Below are 11,185 nucleotides of genomic sequence, written 5' to 3' on the forward strand. Positions count from 1 at the left end.
TGACCATATTGAGGTTTGTCCTCCCAATCTTTATGTGTTCCATTCTTCTCCTCTCTTTTTAACCTTCAATAGTCTTTTCCCGTCCATTTCCCCTTTTCTTGACAGCTTACAGGATTTCCTCCTTACTGTTTTGGATGTAACGTTGCAGTGCTACCTTAGCCTGATTAACGCAATTTCCCCCCGATATAAGGCCGCTACCCCCTTCTCTTCTTGGTAAATACAACCTCGCTACACAGTCTCCAGGGTGGAACCCTCCATTCAACGTCAGTACAGCGCTTCCTTTTTTTAGTGTAACGGCCCAGGTGTTGGTAGCTTTAATTTGCTTTCTAGCATTCAATTTAGGTTGCGCTGCTTTTCTTACGCGTCTTAAACATTCTTTTCCAACTTTGCTTTTCATGTTGTTATGCATGATCTCATCTGCTTCCATCACTCCCAAGTACGTGTCTCCTTCACCTTCTTTCAGCAAACCGATTTTGGTCTCATCGGGCATCCTTCTGAATTTACAATATTGCCGCCTCTTACAATTAGGACTGCGCTCTTGTTAATACCAAATCTCAGGACGATATCGTCACCCATTGTCTTTCCCTCATACATGTAGCGTGCCTTACATATCCTCAAGATAAGATCATTGATATCACAAAAAGCAGCGGGGACAGGGAATCTTCCCGGAAGATTCCTCTCTTTATGGGTATCATTATGAGTACTATTATTGTTTGATCATCATCAACACAACAATTACTACAACTATTGCAAGATTTTAGTATTTGTTGAGCCCACACTCTAAAGGGAAATCACCTTATCTTTTCGTTTGCAGCTTCCACTTTCAGATCTTCCAAATCTTTTTCAAGTTGTACAACATCAACGTGGATCTTTTCCTTCTCCTCTGCATCTGTGAGATCATCGTCAATCAGCTGCCCTCCGTATGCCAAAGCGAACTTTATTTCTGGTTCGGAATTGTACAAACTATCATGACAATCCTGTTTTTAAGACGGAAAATATAAGTTTAATTATATGAGCAGATTTCGTTTTCAATATAATGAATAAGCTAGCTATATAAGAAATTTTCTTAAGAGTATATTTGTCGGCAGCGAAAAAAAAATTATTTGTGTCTTTTTAAAAATCCAATTTTAACAGAATTTTAGTGTACAATAGTTTGTAAGCTTTTGTATAAAATATTTTTTCGATAAAGAGTTATTATTATTACTATTACTATTATTAGAGCGGTTTTCAATTGAGTGTCGAAAGTAATTAGCGAAATACTTTGGTTTTGCATCTACTTCACTAAGTGATTGGTTCAAAGTTTTCGCGCCACTTTTTCAACCAATCAGAAGTGAAACCAAAACCAATTGTGGCTCGCGCGTGCACATTTTCCCGCCTTTTGTGTCGGCTACTTGTAATTACTTCGAGTTTTGATTGGTTTACTGGATTGTCTCCGTCCTTTTTGATTGGTTAAAGTAATTACTATGGTTTTGGTTTTACGACACTCATTTGAAAACCGCTGTATAATAATAATAATAATAATAATAATAATAATAATAATAATAATAATAATAATTATTATTATTATTATTATTAAAATTAGCCATAAAATGAAAAACATTCTTAAGGGGTATTAGCTACTGAGCGCTAGCCAATGCTCAAGCAAGTAAGTCTTGATAGGCAGGAATTAAATCTTGTCGTCACCTTGACTTTCGAAAGTTGCTCCTCCACTGTTTTAGGATCAGCTGATGACTCCTGCGATTTGACTTCATTCATACGGTTTCGAGTGAGGACAACGAGTGATACGATCTTAGCTTTCCAAATCTCCCATTTGTCAAACTTATCCTTCTTGTCTGCGTTGTATTGTGCGAGGATGATTTCCAACCTGTTAAAAAGTAATCATAGCCAAGCAAACACCTTCTTTGTGACGATATTCCAGTAGGAGCCGGAAAAAATTCTTTAAGCTTGGATTACAAAGACAAGAAAGTTTGCATCCTTGTAGACAACTGCGTCGCTTCAACAAACATTAAGACTATTCCTTCAGTTTCGTATGTTTCCAGTGGTCACAGAGGTTTTCTCTGCTTCCTTAAAGAACCAAACCCCGGCCCTATTATATTCGATGGAGTGAAACTACTCCGTCCTCTACAAAAAGAACGTAAACATGTTTTATTTTGCAATACTTTTTGGAAACTTTCCGAATCATTTACGTAGTTCAGCTATAGAATGTTGCATTCAATACGAGTCATGTTTTATGAAACCATGCAGTGGAAAAGAGCCCGCAAATCTCTGATACACCTAACTGTATATACCTAATCTCTGATACACCTAACTGTAACTGGAGCTAACTGTAACAGAGAATAACTAATGGGGAGTAGAGAACTTCACTGAGTAGCAACAGAAATAATCACAAAGAAATCCCCATTTAACTAAATATCATTGGCACTACCTTCCATGTGTATCAGAGTTGTCCCTCTCCATTTTAGCAAGATCATCTTCGAGTTCTTCCACTTTCTTCCTCACATCGGTCTTTTTCTCGTCCTCTATGATGTCTTCTTGTATAAGCGTTCTGCCATAGTTTAGTCCCTCCTGAATCACAGGCTTAGCAGAATCAAGTTCAACTTTGCATTCCTATGACAACCACAAAAGGACCGTAAGCATTAAATTTAATTATGCTCACTTGTGGAGCGAATTAAAGAGTTGAACGCGAGTCCCAAATGAGCTCGGAAAAGATGAAAAAAAGATGAAGAGTTTCAGTGCAAAAACAAAAGCTACTTCGTCGGCGCAACGCAAACTGAATACCATTCCATTCATTCCGAAGACGGAGCAGACCCGCCCAAAATTCCAACGTCTCAACGAATATAGTTTCAAATTAGTATAATTACATAGGTGATTTTTGAAAATTATCTGCACTGATTGGTTGCCGTTGAGGGAATTGTTACGCGATAATCACCTGAGGGTTTTTTTTTTTCAAAATGGCGGAAAGCCGTTTTTGTCGAGTTGCCAGACAAAGTAACCTGCGCTTGCAGCGTTGCAAGCGGCCAGGGCGATGTGAGTCGGTTGTATTCGCAGGCCAGCTACGGACAAAGAAATTGATTGTTTTAAAAGAAAATGCATATTTTTCAAATAATCACTTATGTAATTATGAATATCGGTGAATAAAAACCTCGACTTCGTCTCGGTTTTTATTCACCGATATTCAACCCGCCTTCTGCGAATAATCGTTAAATAATTTCCCATCACTGTGGTCAAGGGTCTTGAAATGTGGGAAAGTTCCATTTTGGAAATCTTCCGATCACCCGGCTATAGCATTACAATCACAACACTTACATTTGCTAGAATGATCTGTTCCTCGACATCCCCTTTGTTTTGTGGCTCAGCCTTTTCGTTCAATTCTTTCGCTTTGTCTCTACACTTAGCCATCAACTCTCTTATTCGGTTGAGCCATATTTCCCACCCATCGAGTTTTTCTGCTTTTTCTTCTTCTTGTTTGAGGCTCAAATCTGTTAACCTTTGAAAAGAATGCATTTAAGAATAAGGGTGATGTGTTGCTTTGTTTTTCTCTTCTGGTAGCCGTTATACTCACTCTGTCTCGTAATCATTAATCTCCAGCTTCAAGGTCTTAAATCCCTCGCCGATCTCTTTCATCTCTTTTTGTACAACGTCTCTTTCTGTTCGGTCGATGCTTTCATCAGCGATTAGCTCAGTAGCGCAGTTAACTGCCTCTTGAATCTCCGGTACACACTCTGCGATGTCAGACGAGCATTCCTTGTAAGGAAACACAGTTTAGACATGTCAATGAATCTCTTAATCTATGTTTAAAATTACATCAGGCAACTAAAGAAGCCTGATATTCTTCATCAACTGTTGTTGAAAACGTGAAATAGAGGCGTAATCAGCTTCACCAAGGCTCGGGCTCAGATTCACTGTTCTAAAGTTTTTCTTTATGCACTCAGTTTTTCTTCCCTTATCCAAAATGGTAATAGAGTAAGAGTAGGTTTCATGTTAAGAAATGTTTAATATCTAACTGTAGTTAAGTTTCTTTTCCTATTAAAGACAGAATCTTCTCGGTGAAGAACCTGAACGTAAGTAATCAAAAATGCAGTTCAATTCTTCTAAGCTTGCAGTGGTTGCAGTAATTTTATCCTATCTATGATGAAATGGTATATGAAATGAATCATATATGAACTGCGGATATGAAATCAAGTGAAGCTATGATCTTCGCAGTTATGAACGCAATTTTTACAATTTCGTAGAGAAGCCTGAAAAATACAGGACTTCAACGGGGTTTGAACCCGTGACCTCGCGATTCCGGTGTGACGCTCTAAACAAATGAAATATGAAGCCACTGACGTTGGGAGCTGGTCATTTGTGGGTTCTAATGGACCCGTGAGGAATTAATCAATGATGAAATGGTATACGAAATGAATCATATGAACTGCGGAAATGAAATCAAGTGAAGCTATGATCTTCGCAGTTATGAACGCAATATTTACAATTTCGTAGAGAAACCTTAAAATTCAGGACTTCAACGGGGTTTGAACCCGTGACCTCGCGATTCCGGTGTGACGCTCTAACCAACTGAACTATGAAGCCACTGACGTTGGGAGCTGGTCATTTGTGGGTTCTAATGGTCTCGTGAGGAATGAATCAACGATGAAATGGTATATGAAATGAATTTCGTTGATTCAGTTGCTTCATAGCTCAGTTGGCTAGAGTGTCGCACCGGAATCGCGAGGTCACGGGTTCAAACCCCGTCGAAGTCCTGAATTTTTCAGGCTTCTCTACGCAATTGTAAAAATTGCGTTCAGAACTGCGAAGATCATAGCTTCACTTGATTTATCCTATCTCTTGCATAAGTCGCTAAGAATACTTACACCAGTGAGTTCAAGCTGTTCGTGAACGTGTTTTGGTTCCCTAGGTATTCCTTTCCCTTTGACCTTATTGAACTTTCCTTGTATTTTCTTGTACTTAGAGTTTAATTTGTCTTTCCAGTCGTTCCACATCTTCAGCTTTTCCGCCTTCCGTTCTTCCCCGGCGAATGCCTCCGCCAATAGTTCATTCAACCTGAAATATGGACAGAGTGCACACTCGACAACGTAAATTTGGATGGCGTGTACTTACAAACTAAAGTCTTACAAAGGGTTTATGTCCTAAAATATTGCGCTTCACCTTCAAGGATACTTTGCTTGTAAGATTGAAATCCTATACCATGGACTTTGAAATTCGGAAACCAAAATTAGTATTCCGGAATTTCGCCATCGATTTAAAGCCTACGTTTAGAATACAAGACTGTATCTGATCATCCCAAATGATGATGATGATGATGACGTCCACACGTAAAACTGTATTATTATGTGTTTACAAGGGGAACCAGATGTATATAGATGAGAAGGGACCGGGGTTTACACAAATGCAAAACTATGAAAAAATAATTTACGAAATAGTGATCATAAGTTGCATTGCTGTCATTAGAATAAATACCAGTTTACTTTATTGATCATTTGAAATGTCGCTAAGGAAGAAACATCGTTTGAAACAATCTGTTCTGAAATAAAAGATTTCCAAAAGTTGGAGTCTATAACGAGATCGTAATGGGCTGCAAATTGAGCATTTGTTTCGTCGCGTAAAGATTAAAGAATACAATTAGCCCCGTGATATAATTACGACATTAGTGCTGGTAATATGTATATGTAATCGCATGGGCCCGAGGGCAATTAAGGATTAATTTCATTCGTATTTTCGAAATTTGAAAAGTGAAATTAATCCTTAATTGCACTAGAGCACGTTTCGATTACATCTTTATCACATAAAGGGCAAACGTATTGAGGGAAGCAGGTTCAATGCCGCGACAAATGACAATCAACTTAACACGCTTCCATTCGATTTAAGTTCAATTCAATAAATTGATGTGGACAAAAAGCAGTTTAAATCAGAGTCGGAATCTGGAAGAAGATTCTCTTATAAGTTCGCTTGCTCTGGAAAAGCAACTGTTAACCAATCAGGATCAAGTAATCATGCCCTCTTGATTACCAAAAATTGCCCTATTGATTAAGAAGAAATGGCCTCCGTCTCAGCCAATCAGCATCAAGTAATTTTGCCCCGTATGTGATAAAATTGGAAATAGCAAAATACTGATGGCTAAAGTAATATACTTTCACCTACTTATAACTATAAAATAGTCCTGACCTTTCCTGCTCGTTGTTTATGTCCTTCTCTAGACTTTCAAACTTGATTCCGAGGTTTTCGATATCTTTCTCGATCTGATCTTTGTCTTTTTCTCGGAACCTTTTCTCCAAAAGTAAGCCGTTACCATAATCGAAACCAGCTTGTATCTCAGCAAATGCATTCGAAAGATCATCAACACATTTCTAAGGGTAGCATAAAAAAAACTATGGCGAGTCGGTTATCTCGAGAAAACAAGAAAACGTTTTAATTAATTTGATGGTCAGTTGGGAAGGTAAAAGGTAAATTCGCATGCGAGCCACTATGGCCCATTACGGCCGGGGTTGAAACGACCTGAGAGAAGTGTACTCCGCTTCCAGGATGGGATCCATCGCAGGGTTACCCCTGCAGTAGTACATCGCCGGTACCCATTTATACACCTGGGCAAAAAGAGACAGTAAAGTCTCTTGCATAAGGAAACAACACGATGGCAGAGCTAGGTCTCGAACTAGCGACCCTTAGAATCGAGATACCGGAGCACTAACCACTACGCTACCGTGCTTCCACTCATTTGGGAAGAAGACACATAAAACTTGTACTTCTCTTTATTCTTTTTTTATTCTTTTATTCTTTTATTCTTCTATTCTTTTAACTCAGTTATCAATTGTTACATTTGATGGTGTGTGGAGGCAAACTTTTGTCGTTGAAATGCAAATGCCTCAAATGTCAAAGCATTTATCTACATCTACATGTCCCAGCACTCGGTAAAGTCGTTTTGACTTATGGCTGTTTTTTCTTTGGTGGCCTCATACACCACAAGCTCTGTTAGAGACATTACGCGAAGCCGGCCACTCCTGCTGGAAAGAACACACTCACAGAGGACAGCCACAACATCGGGAACTTCACCCCCTATACTCATCTGGAATAGTGTGTGGGTTCTTTAACGTCCCACAGTGGACTTATAAACATGGAAGATATTTGTGAGACAGGGTCTACGGTTTATCGTCCTTATCCGGAAAGACTAGAAAGTCTAACCATTGCGGATGTAATTACAAAGGCAGCACTTTCTCCTCAGTCATTTTAAGACCCTGAGTGTTGGTCCAGCCGTAGTCGAACTCACGACCTCTCACATGACAGCCCGATGCTCAACCAAATGAGCCGCCGGTGCACATTGCTAGCCAATTCACTGATGTGTCCAAATAGTGTACTTAGGCTAAATGCATTCACGCTCAATTAAACGATGGTTTAAATTACTTACGTCTCAGAATTTTTTCTCGTGAATTATGATTTGATAAGCACCGGAGTGCATGCGCTAATTGTTGGTTTAAAACTGGTTTCATGCGCAGATGTGCCTGGTTGCTACTCAAAGTCTTATTGGGAGAGATTACAAAGCCCACCTGTACGTTTTCAAGCTGCTCTTGTATGTCTAGGATGGATCGTGGATTTTCGGATCTGATCTCGCTGAGTTTCCTTGTACCATCCTCAACAATTCCGGACGTTTTCTCTGATATTTGGTTCCATCTAGCCATCTTTTCTTGTTGGGAAGTGAGATCCTCGATCCTGAATCAAATTCGAGACTCAATTTGGTAATGAGCTCTTTCAGTATCTCCACAATTATGTCTTCATTCCAAAGGAAATATAAATCCTCCCTTCATTTAAATGAAAAGAAAGCCGAGGCAAAGGACCACTCTCTCAAGTTAATAAAATTCAGTTTTTGACAAATCAGAAGAAATTCTTTCCTAAAACGACAAGGGCTTCCCAGTAAACGACTGGTATTAAGTACAGTTTGTTTTGTTGAAGAGTATTTACGTCGCTGAGGTTTGCCTGTGTGCACATATAGCAATAAAGTTATATATACCAAAGGAGAGCAAATCGAATGATGCGAAGTCTATTGCCAATTAAACAAGGAAAAATATCAAAAGAAAGAGAAATAATCTCTTGCCTGTTAATTTCTTCATTACACTTGCTCTTAAGCTCCTCGTATCTCTCTTCTATTTCATCAACGTCTTTAGTTATGTCCTCCTTCATATCACCGATCAGATCGTAGATTTGTATGAGATCGCATCCATCCTTAACAACCGTTTCTACTTCTGGTCCGAGGGAATTGATTTCCTCACGACAAGCCTAGGAAAAGTGAATGAGTGACAAACATCTTATAACGCTGGTCATAATCAGTACAAATGGGCTCAGCGCTGGAAGGGAGGAATTTAACAGGCCTGTTTAATACAAACGTCACTTAAGTTCAAGTTCAAGTTCAACTTATTTAACACTATTCTCTTCATTAGTTAATTAAATTAAATAAAAACACAGCTAATACTATATGCAATGTGTGTGGCGACCAAAGTAGCAACTCCTTTCGAGTTGGCCACCACTATACTTTGGAATAAAGCCCCTGAGGTTAATTGACAAGGAATCTAAGAGTGGCATGATATTATTTATAAAACTCATTAATAATTCATGATGGGAAAACAAAAGAAATGTTTTGTTAATCAATATCTGTATTTCTGATACAGCTTTCTCTTCATTTACATAAATGTTTCTTTCAATTTTCACGGTTAAAATGTCTTGAATCACCAAAAATACCTAGTGTACATTAACACTTAAATGCTGACATTTCAAAAGCACAATACAATATTCGCGCCAGTATTGTATCGGATATAAAATGTCTCGCCTTCGGCTCGACATTGTATATCCGATACAATACGGTCGCTCATATTGTATTTAGTACTTAAAGATTGAGATAAATTAGAGATATATTGAACCATGGACTATGCATTTTAAAATCAAAGAAGAAAAAGAGAAATAAACATTAGATGAATAAATAAAACTAGTAAATAAATTAAATAAGGAAATAGCAGTGAGAAGAAAAGGAACAAACAAGCAGAAAGCAAGAAGCAAAAAAACAGGAAACAATCATTAACAAAATAAGGACTGAAACATTTATTGTAACTATTAAACTAAAAAGAGCATATCTCATTTGATTGGCAGTAGTTTAAATGGGCTTTGTAGAGTTTTTAAAATTGGTTTGGGCTTTGTAATTGTTTTAGCTCAATGGAACAGTTTCCCAAAAAAAAAAAAAATGAAAAAGAGTACTTAAAAGTGAATTAAACCATGTTGGTCCTAACTTTTGGACAGTAAAAATTGGGTTTAGTTGCGTTTCTTGTGTTATAAAAGTGGACAGTTGTCATAGGTGGTAGAAAATTGCAGAATATGGAAAGAACAGAGGAAGGATTGTTGTATAATTTATGTGCCAATGAACAAATTTTAAATTTGACATCACTTTCAAATCTAAGAAGATCAAGAATTTGGTAGAATGGGAGGGCCGACTCTCGTTTGTTGGCAAAGAAGATACTAGGAATACAATTTTGCTTTGTACAGATCTCACTTCAGTTAGTATGATAGGTGTTGCTCCATACTTACGATGGGGAGAAATAAGTGTATAATACAGTCGCCTTAGCATTTTCAAATTCAAGTCATTGCGATGAAGACTCCTAGATTTTTCGCTAATTTACTATGTACATGCGCTATTTGACTTTTTCAATTCAGGTGTACATGTATGTAAATACCTAAATAATTGATTCTGGTTTTACTTTTAATGTATAGAATATTAATGTTATGTGTAGCTAGTTTCTGTGGAGATGTTATCAGCAAAAGGTTTGTTTTCCTTTTATTTACAGACAGCTTATTGAGGTTGCAATAGTTCAGCACTTTCTGAAGGTCTGAGCGCATAACTGTCTCAGGATCTTTTGGTTCTTTCGTGGAATAAAAACTATCAGCATCATCATCAAACAGTCGAAAGGATAGTTTATCTCAAGAATTTGGCAGGTCATTTATGTAAAGAAGAAACAAGAGTGGGCCAAGAGTTGACCCTTGGAGGACTCCACGCACAATTTGAAGAAGACTAGACTCTGCATCGCCTTCTTTAACATATTGAGTTCCGTTGGTAAGATAGCTTGTAAACCAGGGCCCGGTTGTTCAAACGCCGATTAACGCTAATCCCAGATTAAAAATTAACCAAGGAGTTAATTTCTCTTCTCCTAAATGCTGTTCAACGCTGATATTTGGCAAAACTTTAGATTAGAAGAAGTCAATCTTGAAAAACAAAAGTAAACGAAAGAAATTTTCACCAAAAAGTTGAAAACATGAAACAAAAGTTTACACTAATCCTGGATTAAGTTAATCGGCTTTCGAACAACCGGGCCCAGTAGTGAACTGGTGATTAAATTGGTTAGCAATATCATCAATCAAGTTTGCTGGTGTAGACTTTATTATCCCTTGCAATTCTTGAAGGACAATTTGATAAACCTTCAGTCTTTCGTTTGATGATTGTACCGATAAGTTCCCATGTTTTTTTTAGGTTATTCTGATATAATCTTTGTGATTATAGTATTCAATTTTGGCCTTGGTTTTCATTTTGTTGAGGAGACTGGAATACAGTTTATATTCTCACCATTGTTTCTTCTTTTCAGTATATTCTTACCATTGCTTCTGAAATTAGTTCATCGGTTTTCTTGGTATGAGCATCACTTTTGAGACCTTTTTGGACCTTATCCTCGCACTTGTCAAGTTCTTCTAGCAAATCATCTCTCTTTGCCTCCCAGTCGCGTATTTTCTTCCGTTTATCCAACCCTTCGCTGAGTTCATCAAGACTTTATAATGAAATGCAACAGTGTTATTCACACAGCGTTGTAGTCCACTTTTAAGTCACGTAAGACAAATTGAGTTAAAATAGCCAACAAATGAATGAAAAAAAAATTTTGCTGATTTTCCTCTCCTCGTTGCTATTTTCTTGAGAACGTGAGAAGCATAGTTTTAAAAAGCGGAAAAATATCCCTAAATTAGTAAGCACCTCCCATACCGGGTGATCTGGTGACGTAACTCGGAGGACTGGGGAGAAAAATTTTAACGTCGTATCCCACAACCGCGCGCGGCCTTATTTTCGAATTCAACATGGCAGAGGCGAGGTTAAATCTCGTCGGATCTACTTGAATGTTCATTCAGTAACGGAAAATGTGGTAGACACGGAATGATCTTTTGAGTTTTG

At 37.9% G+C, this 11,185-nt stretch overlaps 1 protein-coding gene across 1 annotated transcript in view; it reads right to left on the reverse strand.

Annotated features, from left to right (window-relative positions):
* The window catches only part of LOC137988249 (utrophin-like), a 100,520-nt gene that overhangs the window by 56,969 nt on the left and 32,366 nt on the right, over positions 1 to 11,185 (reverse strand). The window contains exons 18-27 of the mRNA XM_068834292.1: positions 10,622 to 10,790; positions 8,084 to 8,265; positions 7,539 to 7,701; positions 6,166 to 6,347; positions 4,854 to 5,043; positions 3,563 to 3,744; positions 3,307 to 3,487; positions 2,426 to 2,607; positions 1,684 to 1,864; positions 796 to 977 (exon numbers count right to left, since the gene is read on the reverse strand). Of these exons, the coding sequence (XP_068690393.1) occupies positions 796 to 977; positions 1,684 to 1,864; positions 2,426 to 2,607; positions 3,307 to 3,487; positions 3,563 to 3,744; positions 4,854 to 5,043; positions 6,166 to 6,347; positions 7,539 to 7,701; positions 8,084 to 8,265; positions 10,622 to 10,790 (1,794 nt within the window). The remainder of the gene's footprint in view (positions 1 to 795; positions 978 to 1,683; positions 1,865 to 2,425; positions 2,608 to 3,306; positions 3,488 to 3,562; positions 3,745 to 4,853; positions 5,044 to 6,165; positions 6,348 to 7,538; positions 7,702 to 8,083; positions 8,266 to 10,621; positions 10,791 to 11,185) is intronic.

This window comes from Montipora foliosa, unplaced genomic scaffold, assembly GCF_036669935.1.
Source record: "Montipora foliosa isolate CH-2021 unplaced genomic scaffold, ASM3666993v2 scaffold_412, whole genome shotgun sequence".
In the NCBI taxonomy this organism is placed as follows: Eukaryota; Metazoa; Cnidaria; class Anthozoa; order Scleractinia; family Acroporidae; genus Montipora; species Montipora foliosa.